A 26,658-nucleotide genomic window follows, 5' to 3' on the forward strand; every position below is an offset into this window, starting at 1 on the left:
CTGTCCAGACCAATTTTCAGCTTTCAGCGCTGATGCATTTTGAATGTCAATTGCGCGGTCATACAACATTGTACCCAAATTAGATTTTTATCCTTTTTTCCCCACAAATAGAGCTTTCTTTTGGTGGTATTTGATCACCTCTGCGGTTTTTATTTTTTGTTAAAAAAATTGAAAAAAAACGAATAAAAAAAAAATGGTAATTTTTCTCCTTCATTGATGTACGCTGATGAGGTGGCAGTGATGGGCACCAATAGGTGGCAGTGATGGGCACTGATGGGTGGCAGTGATGAGCACTGATGGGTGGCAATAATGGGCACTGATTGCTTAAACTGATAGGTGGCACTGATTGGCACCACTGGTGAACATTGATAGGTGGCACTTATGGGCATTTATAGGTGGCACTGGTGGGCACTGTGGGGGCACTACCAGGTGGCAATAATAGGTGGCACTGATGGGTGGCAGTGATGGGCACTGATGGGTGGCAATAATGGGCACTGATTGCCACCACTGGTGAGCATTGATAGGTGGCACTTGTGGGCATTGATAGGTGGCACTTATGGGCATTGATAGGTGGCACTGGTGGGCACTGGCATGTGGCAATAACAGGTGGCACTGGCAGGGGGTACTGATTGGCACAGATGAGGTGCCTGTGTTCCTTCCTCTTCGGGACCGATGTCCCTTTATCATAACCCGCTGTCAGTGTGAGGAGAAAAAAAAAGGGTTACTGAGCTTTTGTTTACATAATGTGATCAGCTGTCATTGGTGGACAGCTGATAAAATGGTAAGGGGCTGGGACCGGCCCCTTACTCGGACCGGTGATCACCCGAATCTGAGTGACTCGGTGATCACAGCTCGCTCCCCGCGCTCCCTACAGAGAGCGTGCACAGGGAGGATGTCCTATGATGGCCTCCAGGAAATTGAGGTTCGCGCTGTAGCCGTCATTTGGTTATGGCCCGGACCTCAAGTGGTTAAAAAAACATGAGAACACGAGACACAACATCTTAGATTACATAAAGATAGCATAAAGGCATTAGGTAAGGTAAATAAACACATTCCATTATATTCGGAACAGATTGGTTATTATTAGAAGCATAATGTAATAAGCTTACAAATGACTCTTAACCCATAGGAACCTCCTTATAGTAGTTCTGGAGGGCTATAGTTATAAGCCCTTAATGCTAAATTACCACAAGTCTATTCCATTGCCTTTTAATTTGCAGTAATAAGAGGTTGCGTGAGCTCCGTCTCAGCCTTTTCTAATTATCTAAAACAGTACTAGAAACAATTTCTGGAGAAACTTTCCAGGAACCTTGAAACAAAAGGGGTGAGTGAAAAAGGAGCAATAGAAAGATCGAGAGGGCCAAATGGCCCGGGGGGGGGGGGGGGGGGGTCGAGGGTAAGGGATAGAGAGGGATAGAAAGGGCAGGGGGGTAAGCAGGGTCACAGAGGAGGCGATGAATGTGTGTCTCCCCGATAACTTTGCAAGCAGGGAGGGTCAATGGTTAGTATGGAGGATCTGCTGTCTGCCATCCTCTTTATCTTAGAGGTACACTAATCTCACATGTCGCTCTCAAACTTGGCCCGCCCTTCATCAGAGAAGGCGAAGGTGTTCCAGAGTGTCCATGTCTTAGGATATCGCTCTCTTTGTTGATTGCGGTATGTGAGATAAGATCCTCCATTTTGCTAATTTCCTTCACTTTTTTAAGCCACAGTCCTATGGATAGAGGTAGGTTGGATTTCCAGCATAAGGAGATACACGCTTTGGCCGCGTCCAGGAGATGGCGAACTATTGATTTTTTATAGACTCTTTGCGGGATGTTGGATGCATTAAGCAGAAAGAAAGCCGGATCTTCGAGTATAGCGCACTCGGTAAACTTTTGTGTTGTATGGCAGATTGTTTTCCATGAGTGATCTAGTTTTGTGCAGGACCAGAATATGTGAAGCATTGTACCTTGTAGACGTGCACTGCCAAACAATTTTTTGTTTTTGTTTCTTTCCTTTGTTTTTTGGGTCATTCGTTATGATCGCAATTAGTAAATTCGTACATTCAAAAATTTGTACATTCGTAAATTTGTACACTCGTAAATTAGAAAATTCATATATATTCATAAATTCGTACATTCATACATTCGTAAATTAGAAAATTCGTAAATTTGGATATTCGTAATTCAAAAATCCGAAAATTTTAAAATCTGAAATAATAACTAAATATTAAATTATAGCTATTGTAATCTCCTTTCAAATCTGGCTGTTAGTGAACGTAACAAATACGAATTTATCCAAAATTATGAATTTTCCAAAATAACGAATGCCACATCTAAACAAATGGAACGGAACAAATTAATAATAAATAATAATAATAAAAAGTTTATTATTATTATTGTTATTTATTACTATTAATTCATTACGTTCAATTTGTTTGGATACAGCATTCATTATTTCGGATAATTCGTAACTTCGGATATATTTTTATTTGTTACGTTCACTAAAAGCCAAATTTTAAAGGAAATTCCAATACATATAATATTTAATAGTTAGTAATAGTTAAGTTATTATCAGTTAATTATTATTTCTGATTTACAAATTTACAAATTTACTAATTTACAAATTTATGAATGTACGAATGTACAAATTTATGAATATGCGAATTTACGAATGTGCGAATGTACAAATTTACAAATGTACGAATTTACGAATGTACAAATGTACAAATTTACAAATGTACAAATTAAAAATTTTCAAATATTCGAAAAATCTGAAAAATTTGTTAAACAGGTTTTCGTTAATTCGGATATTTCCGAAATGAACGAATTTGTTGAAATTCGTTAAAAAACAAATTCGGAAGGAAATGAATTGCACATGTCTAGTACCTTGCTCTCTCTGACATCTCCAGCAACGGTCTGAGGATGAGGGGAAACATTTCTTTAGTTCCGCGGGGGTATTATACCATCTGGTGAAGATTTAAAAATGAGTCTCCTGTATCTTCGTGCACTTGGATGATTTATATATAAAGTGGAGAGTGTTTTGTTTTTGCTGTGGGGAAAGCGTATTCTTGATTTCCCTTAATCCTCTTTTATTTTACCTTCCCTGGTTCCTCCCTCCCCCCTCATCAACACACTATTATAATACCTACATATAACTTTCCCACTTTTATTCCATATCTTATTTTAGACCCCAATGATATATTGACTGTGTCTCAGTGCTTCTCTTTGCAATACCTGCAGATCATGGCTGGTGGGAGGGGCCAGCAGGGTGCTATACATAGCTTACCAAAAACATCATAGTACCCTGAAGTAAGCAGTGGGATGGCTCTTGGGAGGAGTTATGCAAATATCAAAACCTCTACATCGCTAGTAAATCTGGAGACATGGGTGCTCCTAGACCAACTGTATTTGCATTCAAGTAACGCCCACATGCAATGCATACCTCCCAACTTTTTGAGATGGGAACACCTATTAGCAAAAGTATGTAGGCATAGGACACACCACCTGCCACTCCCACTTAATGGTGAATTATACAAACAATTATTATTTAAACCTACTATTCCTATTATACTGGCTTTTGAAATTTACAAATGCAACAATTTAGAAATCGGATGAAAGGTTTAGCACTGGGAAACACTTTTTGAAAGATAAATAGTGCATTTTATGCATGACCATATAGATCAGACCAAAATGAGGAGGAAAGGGGGACAGAGGGACTTTGTTCCAAATCAGGGACAGTCCCTCAAAATCAGGGACAGTTGGGAGCTATAGGGTTGATTTACTAAAGACAACTAGGCTTTGCACTTTGCAAAGTGCAGTTGTGCTCTGCATGTGCAGTTGCTCCAGAGCTTAGCAAATGAGAAAAAGTTCTGCTGACTTCCATCATCCAATTATGTGCAAGCAAAAATGTGTTTTTTTTTATTTTCCTTGCAAGTGATTGAATACTTTTTGCAAAGTGAAGCTTTACATCATTTACTAAGCTCTGGGGCAACTGCACTTGCAGAGTGCAACTGCATTTTGCTAAGGGCACAGTCTATTTGCCTTTAGAAAATCAACCCTATGTGTGATGCTGAGCCTCCATGACTGCATAGCTCCCAACTGTACCTGATTTTGAGGGACTGTCCCTGATTTGGAGCAATGTCCCTCTGTCCCTCTTTCCTCCCCATTTTTTCTCATTTTGGACTGATCCATATAGTTTTATATAAAATGCACTTTTTATCTTTCAAAAAGCATTTCCTAGTGCTAAACCTTTCATCCAATTTCTAAATTGCTGCATTTTTAAATTTTTAAAGCCAATATAAAGGAATAGTAGTGCTCAGAAAAGCCCTTCTGTATTTAATGAAGCTTTTTTTGTTAAAGCGGTAGTAAACCCGCAATTTTTTTTTTTTTAAACCTGCAAAGCAAAAGGCATAATGAGCTAGTATGCACCGCATACTAGCTCATTATGAAATACTTACCTTAGAACGAGGCCCCGACATCTGGCCCGATCCACGCCGAGGGAGCTGACATGCTCCCTCTGCGTTTCTTCCGGGTATCGCGGCTCCGGCGCTGTGAGCGGCCGGAGCCGCGATATCGTCACTCCTGCGCATGCGCGCGCGAGATTTCATTCCGGCCGGTCGGCCACTGCCGGATTTTCAGGCCGAGAATCCCCTTGTGCGCATGCGCCGCTGCAGTCAGCGGCGCATACCGAGGGGAATATCTCCTAAACCGTACAGGTTTAGGAGATATTTTTTTTACCTACAGGTAAGCCTTATTATAGGCTTTCCTGTAGGTAAAAGTTAAAAATGTGAGTATACAACCACTTTAATTCTCCTTTAAGGGGTATGGCAGGGGGTGTGTCCTATGCCTATAGACGTTTGATAGTAGGTGTCCCTCATTTCCATCTCAAAATGTTGGGAGGTATGTGACTTGAAGAGAACACAATAGCTCTATGAGAGAGATTCAGTGTTGATAGGGGAAGAAAATCACATCATCTATGGCCAGTCAACGCGGTGACCATGTTGCATATGCAACACGGAGGTCCTGAGTTCAACATCCACCAGTGATACTTGTTTGAATGCTGTCATTATGTTTGCACTGCTCCACTTACTTCTCAAGGTCTACCAACCTCTCAGTTGGCTAATTAAGTTCCAACCAAAGGCCACCCTCATCTATGACCATAACAGTGCGGTTTGAGTGCTCCTGGAAGTTGCTTTTTTAGAAGCTGAACCCTTCTCTATCACGTATTACTTCCATCTTGCTCCACCCATAACATCTACAGCAACAAACATCTTCCCACACTTCAGCCTTCTTGCTAATCCCCTCTGTCCTTGTCCGACATTGAATTATACAGTGCTGTGCTTTTGTGTGACAGACAGATGTTGCAGTAAAGCCGCTTAAAATAATCAGATTTTGCCTGATAACTCCGGATCCTGCTTGGGAACATAAGTTAACTGCAAAAAATGTAATGTTAACTCCTTGACCACCAAAGACCCCTCATTGGGTCCAAATGATGCACGGCTGCGTAAAAAAAAAAAAAAAAAAGTGCCGTTGATTAAAATAAACAGAGAACGAGGATTTACTGGCATCGGGGCTGTTGTTTTATAACCGCCATCAATAGCCGTACACAGATTGTCAGCTCTGCCCCATTAAGTGTGCCCGGGAAGGCTGACAAAAGCGATTGATTGGAGCGCGCCATTAAAGAACCCGCTGTTAAACCTAATTTCCTCATAAAGCAGGTCTCGTTCCAGCGGCTTTTACAATCTATGTTATTTGCACCTTTTAATAAAACAAAACTTGCAATTAACAGCCGGTAATGAATTAGTGGTGAGGAAAAAATAATTCATTACAACATCAGTAGGATAATTAATGGATTTCTGAAGTGCTGTTATCCCGTTATTACATACATAGAAGGCTCTGACAGACGTAGGGCTGAAAGGCAAACAACCATTGTTTCTGAAGGTGGCTAACCTTTGCTGGCCTTAAATTTAGTGTGAATGGTGGTATGCTCAGTTCTAAGTGCCTCTTATGTCTGATAATGATAGTGAAGACCAGCGCCACTTGTTACAGTTATATTAAGCAATTGCCGTTATAACAGTCATTTCACCTATCTGATCAATTTCAGATTGTACGACAAAGGACTGAAATCAACAAGTTTGTAAATTGTATTAAATATCGCTCTTGCTCCTTTGTTATTGCACAATACATGGAATGTCCTATATCAGTGATCGCCAATCAGTGGTCCGTGGAACACTGATGGTCCACACAAAATTTTAGGCGGTTCCTACGGGTTCTGCAGCAAATCAACATCGTGGCAGCTGTATACCATCCAATGTTGTTCTCAATGTTGTTAGCACACATTGATACCCAATGCCTCCTGTGAACTCAGAGGAAGGCATCAGGAGCAGTGCAGAGAGCAGGAGGTGAAGAAGGAGGGGACTTCCAATGGTGGCACTGATCACAGACTGTGGGAGGGAGCATGGAGTTCGAGCACATGGCTGGATTAGTAGGTGAGATCCAATGATGAGTCTGTGTAAGGTAGCAGTGTGTGCAGTGTGTGTGTGTGTGTGGGGGGGGGGGGGGGGCAGAGAGCTGGAGTATTGTATGTATAATGCATGTAAAATTCATGTTAGTGGTCCACGGGATTCAAAGTTATGAGTTTAGTGGTCCGTGAGGTCTGAAAGGTTGGCGACCACTGCCCTATATGACCAAAAGTAGGGCCATCCCCCGCTTAGTGGCTGTGATTTTCTGGGAAGGCTTTCCCCAAGATTGTGGAAATCTGAAATTTGTGGTCAGGTACTGATATTGGGTGAAAAGACCTGTCTCACATTTGGCAAACCAATTAATTCCAAAAGAATTGAGGTCAGAGCTCTAAGCAGGACACTCAAGTTTCTCCACACCAAATGAAGGAGTTAAGGTGTTTCTGGTAAAGTGTACTGTTAATACTACAGCAAATAAAGACATTTTAGACAATTTTGCCCTTTAAGCCTTGTTGTAATAGTTTCTGAAAGGCTCTTTTCTGTTTCAGAAAGACCATATGGAGTGGGGGAACTTGAGTGACCTGATCTCAGCCTCTCAGCCCTCTATTATACCATAAGCGAAGGATCATGGGAGAAGCTTTGGTAAAAGGGCGAGGGGACCATTCAAGGGTACGTGCCATTATTGAAGCTTTGCTATCAAGGTGTGTTAAATGAACACTTGGTGATAACATTATTTTCACCAAGGTTCAACACATGTATGCATACTATTTGAAGATTAAACAATCCATATAAATTTCTGTATGTAGCCAACCCTTCCTCCCTGTCCCACCATGTCAATGCTGTAGACTACCACAATATAACAAGGAACTCCCCAGTAGTCCAAAATGTAGGGGCCTGTTAGCTAATCTCTCACTCTAGGATCTCTGGGTTGTTTAGGAAAAATCGACGACCGCTTGTTATAAAACAATATCCTGCATGATTAGAGATGAATGAAAAGGCCTTGTATCTGATCGTTACTCGTATATTCTAACAAGAATTGCTGGATCACCTGTCCTCCCCTTAATTGAGAATCCACTGCCTCTGGGATCATTAATGGTGAGTAATGAGTCCTCGGGGTCTTTGAGGAGCAATCGTCCAGCTCACCTCTCCCTATTCACATAGTTAAAATCTCTAAGATGTCAATTATGAGCTGATAAACTCCACATTAAAGGGTTGCTATGGAAACAAGCATCCTGGAAAGACAAAAATGGTCAGTTTGCCAGGGGTGTGCATGTCGATATTGTAAAGGGCTACAGTGCTTTGAGGAATCCAGTGTTTACAAAGCATCTATAGAGAGTCACAGTAGAATATGGATATACAGTGGATATACAAGGTCGACACACCCCTGTTAAAATGTCAGGTTTCTGTGCTGTAAAAAAATTAGGCAAAGATAAATAATTTTAGAACTTTTTCCACATTTAATGTAACCTATAAACTGTACAACTCAATTGAAAAACAAACTGAAATCTTTTAGGGGGAAGTAAAACTTAAAAACTAAAATAATGGGGTTGCATAAGTGTGCACACCCTGTTAAAACTGGGGATGTAGCTGTGTTCAGCATTAAGCAATCACATTCAGACTCATGTTAACTAGGAGTTAGTACATACCTGCCATCATTTAAAGTGCCTCTTATTAACCCCAAATAAAGTTAAGCTGTTCTAGTAGGTCTTTCCTGGCATTTTCCTAGTTGCATCCTACAGCAAAAGCCGTGGTCCATAGAGAGCTTCCAAAGCATCAGAGGGATCTCATTGTTACAAGGTATCAGTCAGGAGAAGGCATTAGATATACAATGGAACACAGTGAAGACAGTCATCATCAAGTGGAGAAAATATGACACAACCGTGACATTACCAAGAACTGGACTTCCCTCCAAAATTGATGAAAAGACGGGAAGAAAACTAGTCAGGGAGGCTGCCAAGAGGCCTACATTAAAAGGAGCTGCAGGAATGTCTGGCAAGTACTGGCTGTGTGGTGACAACAATTTCCCATATTCTTCATATGTCTGGGCTATGGGGTAGAGTAGCAAGACAGAAGCCTTTTCTTACAAAGAAAAACATCCAAGCCTGGCTTACTTTTGCAAAAACACATCTGAAGTCTCCTAAAAGCATGTGGGAATATGTGCTATGGTCTGATGAAACCAAGGTTTAACTTTTTGGTCATAATTCCAAAAGATATGTTTGGCACAAAAACAACACTGCACAAGAACACCATATCCACAGTGAAGCATGGTGGTGGCAGCATCATGCTTTGGGGCTGTTTTTCTTTAGCTGGAACAGGGGCCTTAGTCAAGGTAGAGAGAATTATGAACAGGTCCAAATACCAGTCATATTAGCACAAAACCTTCGGGCTTCTGCTAGAAAGCTGAACATGAAGAGGAACTTCATATTTCAGCATGACAACGACCCAAAGCAAACATCCAAATCAACAAAGGAATGGCTTCACCAGATGAAGATTAACCTTTTGGAATGGCCCAGTCAGAACCCAGACCTGAATCCGATTGAAAATATGTGGGGGTGATCTGAAGAGGGCTGTGCACAGGGGATGCCCTCGCAGTCTAACAGATTTGGAGTGTTTTTGCAAACGAAGAGAAAAGACTGAGTGCTGTAATAAAATCAAAAGGTGCTTCAACAAAGTATTAGTTTAAAGCAGTTGTAAAGGCAGAAAGTTTTTTATCTTAATGCATTCTATGCATTAAGAAAAATAAACCTTCTTTGTGTAGCAGCCTCCCCAGCACCCCCCAATTACCTACCTGAGCTCCTTCTCTTTCCAACAATGTCCATGATCCCCTCAGCTATCCAATACCCTCCTCCCGATTGGCTGAGACAGAGCAGTGCTATTGTCTCCAACGGCTGTCAATCAAAGTCAGTCAGCCAATCAGGGGAGAGAGGGACGGGGTCAGGTCTGAATGGATACACGGAGCTATGACTCGGCTTGGGTGACAACCTGTAGCAAGCTGCTGGCTGAGGGCCACTCAAAAGAGGGAGGGGCCAGGAGCAGCAAAGAGGGACCCAAGAAGTGTAGGATCTGGGCTTCTCTGTGCAAAACCAACTGCACAGAGGAGGTAAGTATAACAAGTTTGTTGTTTTAAAAAAAAAGAATCCAGCCTTTACAATCACTTTAAGGGTGTGCACACTTATGCAACCATATTATTTTTTTATTTATTTTTTGCTTCCCTCCACCTAAAAGATTTTAGTTTGTTGTTCAACTGAGTTGTACAGTTTATAGGTCAGATTATACTGCGGCAACATGGCTCGGCTGCGCGAATCACCGTTATGGTGATGTCATGAGTACCATAGACAGCCACTAGGGGGTGCGTGCATGCTGCCCCGCGCTAATGCAAGTGCCCGGCGGTCTCAATCACCGCCGAGCTCTGACGATCGCTCGGGTCACATGGAGAACACATGGAGAAAACACAGTTTCCGGTTCTCTGAGGGGAGAACTGACAGAACTGTTATCTTCCCTGCACAGTCCCCATCCTCCTTCAGTTAGAACAAAACTAGGACACACTTAACCCCTTCACTGCCCTCTAGTGTTAACCCACTGCCAGTGAAATTTTTCCAGTAATCAGTGCATTTTTTATTCCACTGATAGCTGTATTACTGCCAATGGTCCCAAAAATGTGTCAAAATTGTCAGACGTGTCCGCCATAATGTCGCAGTCATGATAAAAATCACTGATCGCTGCCATTACTAGTACAAACCAATCAATATATGCTTATTGCGATTTTATTTACCAAAAATATGTAGAAGAATACGTATTGGCCTAAACTGAAGGAAAAAAAATGTTTTTTTAATATATTTTTTGGGGGATCTTTATTATAGCAAAAAAAATTGCATTTTTTTTTTCAAAATTGTTGCTCCTTTTTTGTTTATAGCGCAAAAAATAAGAACCGCAGAGGTGATCAAATACCATCAAAAGAAAGCTCTATTTGTGGGGAAAAAAGGACATCAATTTTGTTTGGGAGCCACGTCGCAATTGTCAGTTAAAGGGACGCAGTGCCGAATCGCAAAAAGGTGCTCTGGTCTTTGGCCAGCCAAATGGTCCGAGGCTGAAGTGGTTAAAGGTGGAAAAAAGTTCTGAGATGATTTATCTTTGTCTCATTTTTTTACGTTACAGAAACCTAGCATTTTAACAGGGGTGTGTAGACTTTTTGTATCCACTGTACATATAACAAAAAAATACACTTTTTTTTTTTGCTTTAAATTAAAACGCTCTTAGTTCTCGGTGGAGAAGGGTAGGGTTTGGTCCCTTACCAGAACTTTTCTGCTGTCAGTGAGGCTATCTAGACCAGCGTTTCTCAACTAGGGTTCCATTGGGGTTACGCTGGGGTGCCATGAGCACAAGACCCAGTTTGCCCTGGATCAGAGATGGATGAGAAGACTCAGTGATGAGGAGGACTATGTGGTGATGCGATGGGGGGGACTCTGTCATGGGGGTACTCTGATGTGATCCTGGGACTCTGTCATGGGAGTACTCTGATGTGATCGGGGGGGGGCTCTCAGTTGATGGGGGGAATCTAATGTAATGGGGGATTCTCTGTGGCGATGATGGGCTGATGTAAAGGAGGGCCCTCTAATTTACAGTATGTGAAGGAAAGATTCTGATGTGAAGATGCAGGGTTTCCACTGAGAAGTAACATTTATGTTTTTCATTTTAGACTGGGGTGCCTTGAGATTTTGCACACTTTTAAAGGGTGCCGTGACTGATAAAAGGTTGAGAACGCTGATCTGGATGATCTTCCCCACCGCAGTCCTAGTGTGAGCTTCATGGATTGGCAGTGAGCTAAACTCACTGGTGCCGCTCTACACAATAATACCTCCTCAGATTATGCACTGTGATAATATACCTCAAAATAAAAGACAAAAACCCAAAATGAAAATTGACATAAAACATAAATCATATTGCATAAAAGTCCATAAATTAGTCCTAGTGATATAAAATAAATCACTTCTCAAAATGAAATAGTCCCCAGTGATGAAAGTGCTTGTAGTTCTTCCACTATTAATTCACCATTCAGTGCCAAAACCACTGCATGTGATAAGTGCACCCTTCACCAGATGTGCCCTCACCTGGGATATATGACTGTACAATTAAGCTTGGTCTATACACACTTGTGTCCCACCAACGAGGACTCAAAATGATCTTTCAGGATCCTTGGGTAACACAGATAGTTCAGGCCACCTTCATACATTGGTATTACTCCTTTTTTTTTTGTTTCAAAGGACAGTTTTATTGAGCATAATGAACAGGATATAATCACGAAAACGCAATGCAACAGGCACTACGCAAACAAACTTGTGCATTTTACAGACAGGTACAGTAAATATACGAAAATGTTTTGCAACAAAAAATGTGTGATACAGTGATCAGCAGAGGAACCTAAAGGGTATACAGTGTAGGGAATAGTCCCTTGAAAAGACATAAAGACATACAGTACAGAGGTCAGCTAAGTCACGGCATTGCAGGTAGAAGCATTCTCCAACCATCTATCCCATATTTTGTTGTATTTATGGGGACAACCCCTATGAGCATACAACAGCTTCTTGAGGGGAAGCGTGTCATTGATCGCCCTAATCCATTGCTGTAGCGTGGGGGGACGCCCTCTCAACCACGTCCTAGCAATCTGCATCCTAGCCAAAAACAAGGTCTCCTGTAAAAAAATGTTGAGGTATTTCTCACTGTCGGGTAAAGAGAGGAGCCCCAGTATACACTGTCGAGGGGACAGGGACACCGGGGAGCCCATGCGGTCGTGAAGAAATCGGACCACCTGCGCCCAGTATCCCTGTATGATCGGGCAGGCCCACAATAGGTGGTAAAAGGATGCAGTCGGGGAGTCACAACGGGGACAGTTGGGGTCGAAATCAGGTCTGTATTTAGCTATGCGTTGAGGCGTAAGATAGGACCTGTGCAGAATGTAGAGGTGGGTAAGGCGGTCCGGGAGCCTAGGTGACATGAGCCTGTGATTCGCCAAAGCTTCATCCCAATCCGCGTCCGACACCGCACCCAAATCACCCTCCCACCGAGAGTGCACCTGATAGGCCACGCTCAGGGCAGTGGGGGATAGCAGATACGCGTACAGCCGCGAGATCAATTGCCGATGGTCGTCGCCCAGCACCAGGTCAACCACAGCTGGCGTCTCAACCCTCGGGATATTCCCAGTAAACTGGGCTTGGAGCGCGTGTCGGAGTTGGAGACAGCGGAACAACATGTGGTTGGGCAAGGCGTAGGTATCCTTGAGGGCCTGAAAGGATCTGACCACCCCATGGGAGACCACCTGTGACAGATAAATAACACCCTTATGCACCCATAACCCGGGATCCGGGACAAGGGCCAGTTCTGGTAGCTCGGAATTATTCCACAGAGGTGTGTGAGAGTGAGGAGAGGGGGCCTGTCCAAGGCGCATAGTAAGCTGCCAGATCCTACAGTGATGGGAGAGCAGGAGGTGTCCGTCGTTAGGGAGGGGCGGAAGGCGGGAGCTACTAAACAGCAGTTGGAAAGGGTGAAACAAAGGGCCTGAGGCCCGTGAACACACTAGGGTGGTATAGCGGGCTCTGTCCGTTTGATTGAAGTGAAAAAAGTGGGATAGTTGAGAGGCTATGTAATAGAGTTGGAGATCAGGCAGGGCGGCTCCCCCCAGGGTTGATGGACATTTTAAGACCCGCCACGACAACTTGTGTCGTGACGAGCCCCAAACAAATGTGTTAAGGATAGACTCCATAGCTTTAAATAGGCAGGGAGGGAGGTACAGCGGTGCCTGCCAGAATACATAAAGCAGCTTGGGAAGGATAATCATCTTAACCAAATTTATTCGGCCCATCACCCCAAGGGGGAGACGAGACCAGACTTGAGTTTTGGATTTTAGAACGTCAAATAGGGGTTCAACATTAAGGACGAGATAGTCGGAAAGGGACCTAGAGATGTATACACCGAAATATTTAATGGAGTCAGTTCTAGCAAGTGGGAGCGCTGCCTGTTCAGCGGTGGGGGGCCCCAAATCTAGCGGGAGTATTTGAGATTTGGACCAGTTAATCTGGAGCCCAGAGAAGGCTCCAAAGGCCGTAATGAGACGCAGGGCTGTCTGCAATGAGGGACCAGCATCAGCTAGATACAACAGCATATCGTCTGCATATAGGCTGATCACCTCATGCAGATCACCACAGCGAAGACCCCTAATGTCTGGGTGAGACCTAAGGGCTATGGCCAGGGGCTCTACAGCCAAGGCGTACAGCAGCGGGGAGATAGGGCAGCCCTGACGGGTCCCCCTGGAGAGGGCAAATGAGGGGGAAGTCCTACCATTCACTTGAATACGTGCCGTGGGGGCATAATATAGGAGCTGGATCCACTTAATAAACTTGGGGCCTATTGCGAATCTGCGGAGGCACTCCCAGAGGTAACGCCACTCCACAGAGTCAAACGCCTTGGCGGCGTCCAGGCTGACCACAACCCTGGATCCAAAATCAGCGTGCTGGGCCTGGAGGTTCATGTGGAGCCGCCGCAGGTTAAAGGCCGTGTTTCTTTGGGGCATGAACCCAGTCTGGTCCGGATGTATCAGGGAGTGGATCACTTTGTTTAGTCGTAGGGCGAGGACTTTGGCCAAAATTTTAACGTCCAGTTGGAGTAAGGATATGGGTCGGTATGAGTCGGGTAATTGCGGGTCTTTGCCGGGTTTGGGTATGAGGACTATGCGGGCCTCGCCCATAGATCTGGGGAGAATGCCGGTGTCGAATATATGCGAGTACAGTTTAGCCAATTGGGGGATTAAAATTTCGCTGAATTGGGTGTAAAACTCCAGGGGCAAACCGTCAGAGCCGGGGGTCTTGGACGTTGGGAGCTGCGACAGGGCTTCCATAATACAGTCAGTGGTGATAGGAGTCTCAAGTTGAGCTTTTAGCGAAGGGGTGAGGGAGGGGAAAGGAACATCACCAAGAAAAGTGGTAAGTTCGTCCTGGGTGTAACATGCAGCAGAGGAGTACAGGCCCGAGTAGAAGGACCCAAACTCCTCCGCCACCAGGTCGGGGTCCACAACCACCGCACCAGACACAGTTCTCAGGGACACCACCACTGGAGGCCGATGGTCAAGATGGGCCATGTAGGCCAACAACTTGCCCGCACGTTCGCCTTGTTCAAACAGGCGTTGTTTGTTGAAAAAAATACCCTGCTTGGCCTTCTCATGATGAAGTTGGTCTGTGAGCCTAACCTGCAATTTCAACAAAGAGGCGTTAGTCACCGAAGGATCAGCCTGAAAGGCCACCTCAAGAGCACGCACTCGCTCCTCCGCCTGCCTCAGCAGGCGCTTAGAGGAAGCCTTATGTCTAGATATGCGCATGGTGAGGATCATGCGGGCATGCATCTTGAAGGCCTCCCAGACGGAACCGAACGACGTGGAGGCGGCGTTTATGTGGAAGAAATGTTCCCACTCACGCTGGACAGAATCCAAGTCTGGCAAGACATTGAGCCAGAAAGGGTTGAGTTTCCAGTCTCTAGGCCCAGGGGGTGTTGGCAGCCGCAACTTGATCCAGTATGGGGAGTGGTCGGATAGCACCCTAGCTTCAAATCCTACGTCAAGAAGGTGGGGAAGGAGATGGGGCGAGATTAGTATGAGGTCAATGCGGGACAGGGCCGATCTAGAGGGTGTGTAGCATGAAAAGTGAGTCGATGTAGGGTGTCTGTATCTCCACGTGTCCGTGAGGGCGAACTCCGCTATAAACCTCCCAAACCGCGTGATACCCGAAGGCGGGGGCGAGGAGACAAGGGGGCTCAGCCGGTCAAGTGAGGGGCTCACAACCATGTTAAAATCCCCCGCCCAGACAGCCGGGACCAGGGGGTAGCGAGCCATAAATGCGACACCTTGCTGCAGTGCTGCAAAGGCAAAGGGTGGGGGAATATAAAATGCGAGAATGAGAAGCTCCAAGCCCCCTATAGTGGCATATAGAAATAGGAAGCGTCCCTGGGGGTCCGACTGCAAGTAATGCAGCTGGAATTGAACAGTCTTGGCTACCAAGACCGCGACCCCCCGGGAGTTCGTGGTGTGCGGAGCCTGGTACAGCCAGCCCACCCACGGTTTTTTAAGGCACAACTGTTTCTGTCCCGCCAGGTGGGTCTCCACCAAGATCGAGACGTCCGCCCTTTGGGACTTAACATGGGACAAAATTGCGGCCCTCTTAGCCCTGTCACCCAGACCTCTGACATTCCATGTCAGAAGTTTAAGAGACGCCATAACATAGGTAGATGCCGTAACAACAGGAATATCCCCCCAATACCATGAACACACATACTCTTAGAAAAGTCCATCCCATCCAGTGCGGACCCTGCTCCAGCCATCCGGAGCCAGCGCCAACATGGCGCATAGCAGGGGAGGGCGCAAACGCCACAGAGACGCCTGGCGACATGGGTAGGCACCGTCGGGAGGGCAAAAATACAATATATAGCATAGCGATAAACCAGTTGCAAACAATAATGTAAGACAGAAAAATAATAAACAAAAATACTGCATTAACTCTGGACCGACTAAGCAGGTTCAACTCTCCAACCTCCTCCGATGGCAGAGGGGCAGAGGCCGGCCAGGGAAACTGAAGCTTAGGGGTGCTGGGCAATCGCGGCATACACGCCAGCGTCCTGGAATCAGCCACAGCAAGAGGGGCGAACAAACTGAAGGGCATACAATAGTCACAGGAGGGATCAACCAGACCCACATCAGACGTGCAGGCAGGAGCCGCTCGAGGCATGCACAAACGGTTCGTGTTGGACAATGTCATATTGGGGCATGCTGCACCCGCACAGGAGTGCAGAAGCGCTGGAAAGCCAAGAAGAGCACCGGGAGAGGAAGGGCAAGGGCAACAAAGGGGGGCACAGGTAGCTCACTCACATGTCCCAACGGCGCGTATAGTCCAGGGGTCAAACAAGATCGGTATGAACGATCGTTCCAGATAGCATGTAGCAAGGATCAGGCCGGGCCAGCCCCCCCACGGCGCTCCATCCAGGAAAAGACAGCCTGCGGATCGTCAAAGAAGTGTGCTTTGCCTTCGCTGGTCACACGGAGACGGGCCGGAAAGAGCATTGCATAGGGCAGGTGGAGCACGCGGAGTTGGCGCTTCGCCTCAATAAACTTAGCCCTATTTTTCTGCACCTCCGCGGAGAAATCCGGGTACACCGCCACGGTCCCGTTGTCGATCGGTATGTTGCCCCGCTCCCGGGTAAGCCGAAGGATAGTGTCACGGTCGCGGTAATTAAGAAACTTGGCGATGAGGGTCCGAGGCGGGGCCCCCGCCGGAGGCGGCTTGGCAGCAAGACGATGGGCGCGCTCCACCACAAATGAGGAGGAGAACGCCTCACGACCATAAGTCCGAATTAAGAGATTCTCAATATAAGTGGGGGGATCAGCACCCTCACATCTCTCAGGCAGACCCACAAAACGAAGATTGCACCTCCGGAGACGGTTCTCCATATCGTCCTGTTTGGAGAGGATATTGTTCAGCTGGTACTGTAGTTGCTCAGTGGTGACCTGGAGAGGATGCAGGCCATCTTCCACCTGGCCGACCCGCCGCTCAGTCTCTGACACCCGCTCCCGGAGTTTGTGCATGTCCTGTCTAATTAAGGATATGTCGACCTTCACTTCTTCAATCCTGGAGGTGAGGGTCGATTGACAGAGGGCGATAGCCTCTAGCACGCGGGCGGTATCGCTTGCAGGATGGTCGTCTGCCTCAGGGCACGGGCCGGCGCCATCTTCCTCGGGAGGGCCGCGCTCGTCGCGGCGGTATTTATCCAGCTTAGCAGCGGCACCTGAGCGCTTAGAGGGTGACATAGTGGATGGCAGGGTTGCCCCGGGCCGATGTGACATCCAAAACTGGCAAAAAGGTTCTCAGGATCGGAGAAAAGGATAGGCCTCGAGCGGAGCTCCTACACAACGCGTCCTACTCCATGTAGCACCAGACCACGCCCCGGTATTACTCCTTTAAAGGTGGCCTAAAGTCTCTGTGTTACCCAAGGATCCGGAACGACCGCTCACTGGGATCCCTGCCTGTAATCTCACACATTCCTATTCATGAGTGTGAATGGGGCCTACAATGAAACTATTGCTTTGCAAAGCATGGGACAACATCCCCCCACCTTCTGAACCAACTTTCCTCCTATCAGCACATACCTGACATGCTGAGTACTGGTGGTTTTAGCCTGATTGGCCTGCTTTGCAATGTGACTTTGGTGTAGGGAGACATCATGGAGAAGGTGGCCTGTCTCTGCCTTTGGCCATTATACTCTCTTGCATCTCTTCGCACATGCATCAGATAGCAGCACACAAACGTAAACACTGTGCTGGCCCAATATAATACCGCCATGTCTGTGATTACATCAGGAATGTTGCTGCGGGAACTGGCAACAGTGGAGGGGGACTAAAATCAGAGAGCAAACTTAAACCAAGGTGTAAGCGCTGTTGAAGATTATTGGGAAATGCAACAAGCTAATTAAGAGAACGACTAAGAGTAAGGGATAAGGGGAAATCCTAATTAGAGAGTACTGTTGCCATGGTTGCAAAGAAAAAATGAGATTTGCATTTTCTAGATATTTTAGGAAACCATAGCTGACTGCAGCCTGAAATTAATGATAAATGGTAATAACACTAAATTGCAACATGTAGCAATATTATGTGTATCATTCTTTTTTTTTGGGCTTGTTCTGACATGCTTTGCTCTCTGTAGAGCGATCAGTGTTTGGATGGCTCTTCAGCGAGAGTTTGACAGGCAGTGAGAAGGCGTTGCTTTGCCTCCTAACCGCCTGCTTTAGCCCCTTCAATCTCAAACTAGCGGGGACCTTTAAGAGTGGCTCCATTTACTTGAAAAGGCAGTGTTCAGTGGGTGCCACCCCCACCAAAACGGGTATAAATCCTGCAACAGCTATGAAGCAAAGCATCGCAGCTGTGGCATGTGTACACCCCTGGTCACTCCCTCCCTAAAATCCAATGAATGAAGGGGCGGGCCAGGGACAGTCAGGCTGCGGAGGAAAGAGCTGGAGGACGTTGAGCAAGGAAATGAGGCAAGCTCTTTCAGAACTCTTGCAGCTTCAAATGCACATTGTGAGAAGCTCACAGAGTGCAGTGAAATCAGAGTAATTTCAGTTCAGGACAGGAGAACTGTGCAAGACTGAAGGGAATGCTGGAGGTCAGATGTAAGCTCCCTATTAGCTTGTCGAGCACCAGGAATTTATCCTATATACATGATTTGAGGTGTTGAGTCTTTGATAGTGTCACTTACCACTTTGGAGACGGTCCGCTACTTCCGACTGCGTCATTCCCAAGCAAAAACTGTCCACGGCCACAGCCAGAGCCTTGGCAAAACTGGCGTCCATCAGGAAAGAGCCGTCAGAAGAGCTGACCATGCTGCAGCGGGCACTGGTGTAATTATCCTCAGACACTGACCCCCAGCCATTGACCAATGAGCCAGCCATAGAGCTCTCGTATTCACTGATGCTGGATGTAGGAGTCTCACAATACTTGCGATACGACTTTAACGAGCTGACCTCTCCCAGTTCCATGTCATCATCTTCATCCACCGCATCCAATTCCGCCAGCTCAGATGGCAAAGGGCTGCAGATATAACCATAGGTGTTGGAGGAGAAGGGCCTCGGGAGGATCGATTCACTCTCAGAGGGGTGCCTATAACACAAAGATATTTTATATTTACATTTGAAATACATAAATCAAGACCCATTTACCTGCCTGAGGATTTGTAAACAGTTCAGACACTGTTGTAATCTAGACATTCCTGCCAGACAGCACAGAAAGGTCCTCGACCTCCACTGCAGCAGGTCAAGAACACACCTACCTCACCATTGAAGGTGAGCCTCTATTTTATATTCTGCACCTTCACTATGTCTTTCTAGTCAATGAAAGGGTATGGAGATGGTACTCAAATATTAAAGTGTCCCAGGATTTGGGGTTCTCAGAAGGCTCAAGGAAGCAATCAAGCGTTGACACCTCTAGGTGCCTCTTATGATTGCTGTAGTACACTAAATATGTTTAGTCACATCAAAAGTGTATTATATTTCTTTAATTCAATACATAGAAAATTGCATTCTCTTGCCGAGTGATGATGTTCTCCTGTTTCAGCCTACGCGCTTCATCACATTTGACTTTGTCAGGGGCTCAGACAAAAAACAACTAAAATGAAATCTGTGGGGACAGGAGAACATTGTCACCCAAGAGCACTAAGACTTGTTTACACTTGCAGTTGGGGGGCCAGTAAAAACATGTAGTTGAGCTTCAACTTTACTGCCCCCTTTAAGCTGCAAAGACAGCTGGTTGGGGGTGTACACATGCCGTGGATTCAATGCTTTGCACAAAAATTATGCCGCCCCGTCCCATTCAACAAGCAGAACCACTGCCCAACACTCAAGAAATTGGTGGTATGCTGCAACCACCCTGCACTCAGTTGTAGTGTGGTAGGTTGGCATTTTGAGGGTTGAAATGATCAGGATTGCTTTTTAGGGGGAGTGGCAAGCTGTGCCGCTAGTGTAAACCAAGCCTTAGGTTGCCCAACAGGAGTTGTATGGGGTAGTAAGGGGTGTCTTGCACCAGGTTGTGCACAATTCACATAGCACTTAGTTTAAAAGACCAGAATCCCTACTAGCCAGTGGCCATTATTATTATTTCAGTTTGTGTGCTGAATTTTCACAATAAGCAACGTCACAAAGAACACTAAGGCGCACACATAACCCTGATGAAGGCACAAAAAGTCGCAAAATGTGTTGGTTTGAGGAGAGAAAAGTTATTATGAGAAAAGTAATAGAAAATAAATAAGACATGAGTTGAAGATGATTAAAGTTTATAGGAATTCTATAGAAAAAGATTCAAGAAATATTAAATAGAGACAAATAATGTGGAACTTTACAAATCTTTGGAAAATTCTCTCTCTTGCTTCCTTCCCCTCCCTCTTACACATAATTTAAAAAGGTATAAACATGTTTTCTTTGATTACCGTTTTTAATTCATAAATCCTGGCCTAGGCTAGGATGATGTCTTGGCCCACCTGTATGGGCAGTACTCTGGCAGGGATTTCTGTGGCTTGTCTGCTCATGTGCCACATCACGTAAATAGGCCCCTGGGATATTTGACATAGCTTCCAAAATGCCATTTGTGAGATGTCATGTAGATGCAGACATGCCACAAGGGTCTGCCAAAGCACTAGAAGATTCTGCAGTGTGTTTGCACATGCGCAGGGATCTGACGCATGTGCATATACCCTGAGGGATCTCTGATGGGTCCCGTAGACCTGGCAGGCACTCACAACATATTTGCACATGCAGCAAAGATGGTGGTGCTGGAGAAAAGTGGCGGAACACAACAATGCAGGAATCTATTGTCTAATAAGTATGTTTTATTTTGATACAGGGATTGTTGTTCGTGATTCTTTTTTGAGTGGGCTGAAGTTCCTCTTTAAATTTTATGAGGTCTGGACAAAAAAAGGTGAAATAAGGGGACCCCAATCTCTTCCAACATAGATACATTATGTAAAAACAGGGTAAATCACCCTTTGATTTACTGTAAATAGAAATAAAAACATAAATTAGACAATAATGATAAAAGAAATGTAATTTTTTTTTTCATAATAAATACAATAATAATTTATGAACGTTGAAGGGGCCAACATGCAAATTAGTAATGCATATCACTTTCATTACTCTAAGATCAAAAAAACGTAAACCCAAGATACAGAGTAATGTTGGTTAAAGAAACAAAAACATCTCCAGATAAAATTACCGTATTCGTCATTAATAGGTAATGCAGACACACAAGGTGGATTTACAGGTCTTTTTTCTTCCATTACATAAATATATACCACATTCTCTTCCGCATTCTCAGCACATCTCAATTAGTCTGCTCAAAGTCTCTTGCACCATACAGAGGATCAGATCCCGGATACGGTGGAGGAATTGCTGAGCAGCTTGGCCCTAATCAATAGCTCTTCATCTAATTAATCTCCTCTCTCCCTGATAGACAGATATGGAAGCCGGGCAAGTTGGAGCTCTATCTGATAAAGCTGCGTCGCCCTTTCCTAACCGCCCTTGTGTGTTCGGGAACTTGATGAATAAAATTCATCGATTTAACTCCTTGCGTTCATATCGTTTCTCCTCTAAGCGAAGACGTTGCACTATTTATATACTGCCGATCAATGTCTATGTAAGTGGTTAAAGGACTGCACTGGTACCAAGGCAGATCTGCAAATCCTTGAAAGCGAAGTCTATAGCTAAAGGCCTTATATATATGCAAAAACAAAAACAGAGGACACTGGATAGTGCGATAAAACCACTTTAATGAATGTTAAATAGAAAAAATGCACTTACAATGAAGTGACTTAATCAGGACTAATGTGACCACACCAGGGAAATATAAAACAAAGTAATCCTTTGGTTCAATAATGCATTCCTCCTAGTCATAAATCAAAGAAATTGAATTTGATACTCAGAATTATCAAACAGAAAGTTGAAAGTTACTTTGTATGCTGATGGGAGAGGGGCTTATAGGATGGTCATGATGGGTATTACCTAGTGTGAGTGATATTCACTATTATCTAAAACAGAAATGAGTGCTCTGTCCCTTTAAATCCTCTAATAAATGATCAAATCAATCCTAAACTCCTTTTTTAAGGGAGCACTTCAGCACCTTTCAAGGACTTTTTTTTTTTAGCACTGAGCACCTTTATCACAATTACTTATATAAGGACCTTTTAAATAATAGACTTTTTATGATCTTTTTTGATTATTTATATCAACTTAATTTATTTGTACACTTACAATGTATTTACTGCTTGATTTGCACTATTGTATTTTTGCACAATGTTTTGTTTTTGTGGTTTACATACTTCTCAATTTGCAGTTTTTTTTTTGTATATTTTGCACTCTGAGTTCACAGATTGATGCAATTTAGGATTGATTTGATCATTACATGATTTAAAGGGACAGCACATTTGTTTTTGTTTTAGATTAGGCCCAGTGTCTGGGTTACATAAGTTGCAGCAGTCCATCATATATTTATTTCGAGCTAAGCGCAAGAATTTCCTTTAATATCGCAGCGATGTTCACTAATAACCCATTGAGAAAATAGGAGGTGGGGCACAAAACCACCTTGTTTCTACTATACAACTATAAAGCACAATAGTGTGGGGGAAAGTCATGCATGCGCACAAACCTTTTTCGCAGGTCTTCCAATTGCCTAATCAACTGGAACTGAACCAAAATTCTCTGGTTCTTTTCCCGATTCTTTCTTCCATCCCCTATAATTTCTTCCTTCCACCCCCTTACCTTCATTCCTGGTAAAGTTCTGCCATGAAATAAGCACCACCACCTATAATACTACAGGAGGGTCCCTGGTGATCTTGGGCCAGGGTTCTTTATTAATCTCTTTATAACAAGGGCCAATTGATGCATAGACGCCCAGACTAAATTCAGTAATAATTGGTATTTGTTGGCTAACTTGACAATAATGGCATGACTAACTTGCTCATTATAAATAGTTTTTGGTTGTTTTTTAAGGGCTCATTCACACTGCCCACATGCTAAATGTTTAATTTTAATTTATGGGCAACTGTCAGTTTTTAGCTTTGCACTGTTTTTTTTTTTATACGTGTCAAAAGTGTCACTTCATTCATGACAATGCACAGCACTGTTCTGCTGTGCTGTGTTTGCATTATAGCTCACTGCACCACACCCCTTGGCTGCACTGCAATGTGAATAATTGTTGTCTATGTGCCCTGGCTAGGGATGAGCCGAACATCCCCCTGTTCAGTTCGCACCAGAACTTTCGAACGGACCCCAAATTCGTACGAACGTTAGAACCTCATTGAAGTCTATGGGACTCGAACGTTCGAAATTAAAAGTGTTAATTTTAACGGCTAATATGCAAGATACTTTCCTAAAAAGGGTTTGGGAACCTGGCTCCTGCCCCAGGGGACATGGGTCAATGCAAAAAAAACGTTTAAAAACCGCCGTTTTGGCGGGAGTTCTGATTTTAATGACGATTAAAATAAAAAAAAAAAGTAATATTCCTTTAAATATGGTGCCTGGGGGGTGTCTGTAGTATGCCTGTGAAGTTCCACGTGTTTCCCGTGTTTAGAACAGTCCCTGCACAAAATGACATTTAACGGAAATAACGTCATTTAAAGCTGCTTGCGGTTTTAATGTTATATCTGGTTCCTGCAATATGGTTGAAAATCATTGAGAAAAATGGCATGGGTAGCCCTCCCTGCCCATTACCAGCCCCTTTGGGTCTTGTACGCATATTAAAGGGAACCCCGTACCCATATTAAAAAAAGGAAATACGTGTGGCCCCCAGGCCCTATATACTCAGAACAGCAGTATACAGGCGGTGCAAACAAGACAGGGACTGTGTAGGTTTGTTGTGTTAAGTTGAATCGGTTTGTAATTTTCAACTGGTACATTTTTAAAGTGTAGCTCCAGTCAAAAAAACTATTTTTAAGCTTTTTGGAAAACATAGGGAAGGGTTATCACCCCTGTATAATTTGTTTTGCCGTCCGTCTTTTTCAGAGCATGCAGACAGCACGCACAATCTCCTAACACTGACTGAAAGCTCTATTTAAAACGAGCAAGATATTTAGCTATATAGGTGGATATAGCGGTGTATACTGCGTTCAGAGCACGCAGACAGCACGCACAATCTCCTAACACTGACTGAAAGCTCAATTTAAAACGAGCAAGATATTTAGCTATATAGGTGGATATAGCGGTGTATACTGTGTTCAGAGCACGCAGACAGCATGCACAATCTCCTAACACTGACTGAGAGCTCTATTTAAAACGAGCAAGATATTTAGCTATATAGGTGGATATATTATTATTATTATTATTATTCAGGATTTATATAGCGCCAACAGTTTGCGCAGCGCTTTACAAAATGAGGGCAGACAGTACACTTACAATACAAATCAATACAGGAAGGATCAGAGGGCCCTGCTCGTTAGAGCTTACAATCTAGAAGGGAGGGTCAAGTTGAAACAAAAGGTAATAACGGTGGGGGGATGAGCTGATGGAGAAAATGAAAATACAGTTAGGTGTGGGTGGGGTAGGCTCCTCTGTAGAGAAGGGTTTTCAGGGATCGTCTAAAAGCTAATAAAGTAGGAGATAAGCGGACAGATTGGGGTAGGGCATTCCATAGGATTGGGGAGGCTTTGGAAAAGTCCTGGAGGCGAGTATGGGAGGAGGTGATGAGGGAGCTAGAGAGCAGGAGGTCTTGAGAGGAATGAAGAGGACGAGTACCGTATTTTTCGGACTATAAGGCGCACGTAAAAGCCTAAATTTTCTCACAAAATCGACCGTGCGCCTTATAATCCGGTGCGCCTTATATATAACCTGTTGACATGATGGCAAGCACCGAATTCGTTTTCTTCACTTGGGCTTTAACAGTATCTGTCAGATGGGCGCGCATGGAGTCACAGATCAATAGGGATGGAGATTCGTGGAAAAAGCCACCCAGTCTCTTACCGTAAACTGACGTACCGTAAACCTCTCTCAGGTTGTTCTACTGCGTGACTGATAGCGATGAGTTTGAAATCCGCTTCGTAAGCATGTCTCTTAACAGGAGCCATTTTTGGGGCAGCGGGTATACCGTAGAAAATGAACGAATGAATGCGCACACCTCCTGACTAAGATGGCCGTAATGCTCACGAAGCTGCACTGCTTGGATTGGGCATTACGGCCATCTTAGTCAGGAGGTGTGCGCATTCATTCGTTCATTTTCTACGGTATACCCGCTGCCCCAAAAATGGCTCCTGTTAAGAGACATGCTTACGAAGCGGATTTCAAACTGAAGGCTATCAGTCATGCAGTAGAGCATGGAAATAGAGTAGCTGCGAGAGAATTCAACATTAATGAATCAATGGTACGAAAGTGGAGGAAGCAAGAAGATGCCCTGCGCCAGGTAAAGAAGACCAAACTGAGTTTCCGAGGAAACAAAGCAAGATGGCCACGGTTGGAGGACAAAATTGAACAGTGGGTTATTGAACAGAGAACCGCAGGTAGAAGCGTCTCTACTGTCTCTATTCGACTCAAAGCAACAGCGATCGCACGCGACATGGAGATCAACGACTTTCGAGGAGGTCCCTCTTGGTGCTTCCGTTTCATGAAAAGGCGGAATCTCTCTATCCGCACAAGAACCACTATGTCACAGCAACTGCCAAAGGATTACGAAGAAAAGCTGGCCATTTTCCATACCTACTGCAAGAACAAGATCAATGAACAGAAAATCCGACCAGAGCACATCACCAACATGGACGAGGTCCCCCTTACCTTTGATATCCCTGTAAACCGTACTGTCGAGAGAACAGGGACCAGTACGGTATCTATACGCACTACAGGAAACGAAAAGTCATCCTTCACTGTAGTTCTCGGTTGCCAGGCTAATGGCCAGAAACTACCACCCATGGTAATTTTCAAGAGGAAGACTGCCAAAAGAAAAGTTTCCGGTTGGCATCATCATCAAGGCTAACCCGAAGGGCTGGATGGACGAGGAGAAGATGAGTGAGTGGCTGAGAGAGGTTTACGTCAAGAGACCGGGTGGCTTTTTCCACGAATCTCCATCCCTATTGGTCTGTGACTCCATGCGCGCCCATCTGACAGATACTGTCAAAGCCCAAGTGAAGAAAACTAATTCGGTGCTTGCCATCATTCCGGGTGGATTAACCAAAGAACTGCAGCCACTAGATATAGGTGTCAACAGGTCGTTTAAAGTTAAACTGCGAGCTGCGTGGGAGCATTGGATGACAGAAGGCGAACACACATTCACCAACACAGGGAGGCAACGCCGGGCGAGTTACGCCACTATCTGCCAGTGGATCGTGGATGCCTGGGCGAAGGTATCAGTCACCAGTGTAATCCGAGCTTTCAAGAAGTCCGGAATTATCACTGAACAGCTAAGTACCGGTACCGATGACAGCAACGAGCCTGACTCGGATACTGATGAGAATGATGAGAGGGATACGGGCGTGCTTGATGCCGAAATCGCCCAATTGTTAAACTCAGACACTGAAGATGAAGAATTTGATGGATTTGCGGGAGAAGAATAAAGTGAAAAAGTGAGTGTCTGGTTTTGTATTTAATTGAACAGTGTTAAGAGTTATTGTTATAGACCATTTTATGGTTATTGCTAAAGAGTTGAATAAAATTTGACTTACAGT

General features: G+C 44.6%; 1 protein-coding gene across 2 annotated transcripts in view; it reads right to left on the bottom strand.

The window, feature by feature from the left end:
- Nucleotides 1-26,658, bottom strand: part of ROBO4 (roundabout guidance receptor 4) — a 202,668-nt gene that overhangs the window by 15,108 nt on the left and 160,902 nt on the right. For both annotated transcript variants that reach the window (XM_077457781.1, XM_077457782.1), the window contains exon 18: nucleotides 18,727-19,127. In XM_077457781.1, coding sequence (XP_077313907.1) covers nucleotides 18,727-19,127 — 401 coding nt within the window. The remainder of the gene's footprint in view (nucleotides 1-18,726; nucleotides 19,128-26,658) is intronic.

The sequence above is a fragment of the Lithobates pipiens genome, unplaced genomic scaffold, assembly GCF_037356315.1.
Source record: "Lithobates pipiens isolate NorthernLeopardFrog02 unplaced genomic scaffold, aLitPip1_a1.2 Scaffold_27, whole genome shotgun sequence".
Lineage (NCBI taxonomy): Eukaryota > Metazoa > Chordata > Amphibia > Anura > Ranidae > Lithobates > Lithobates pipiens.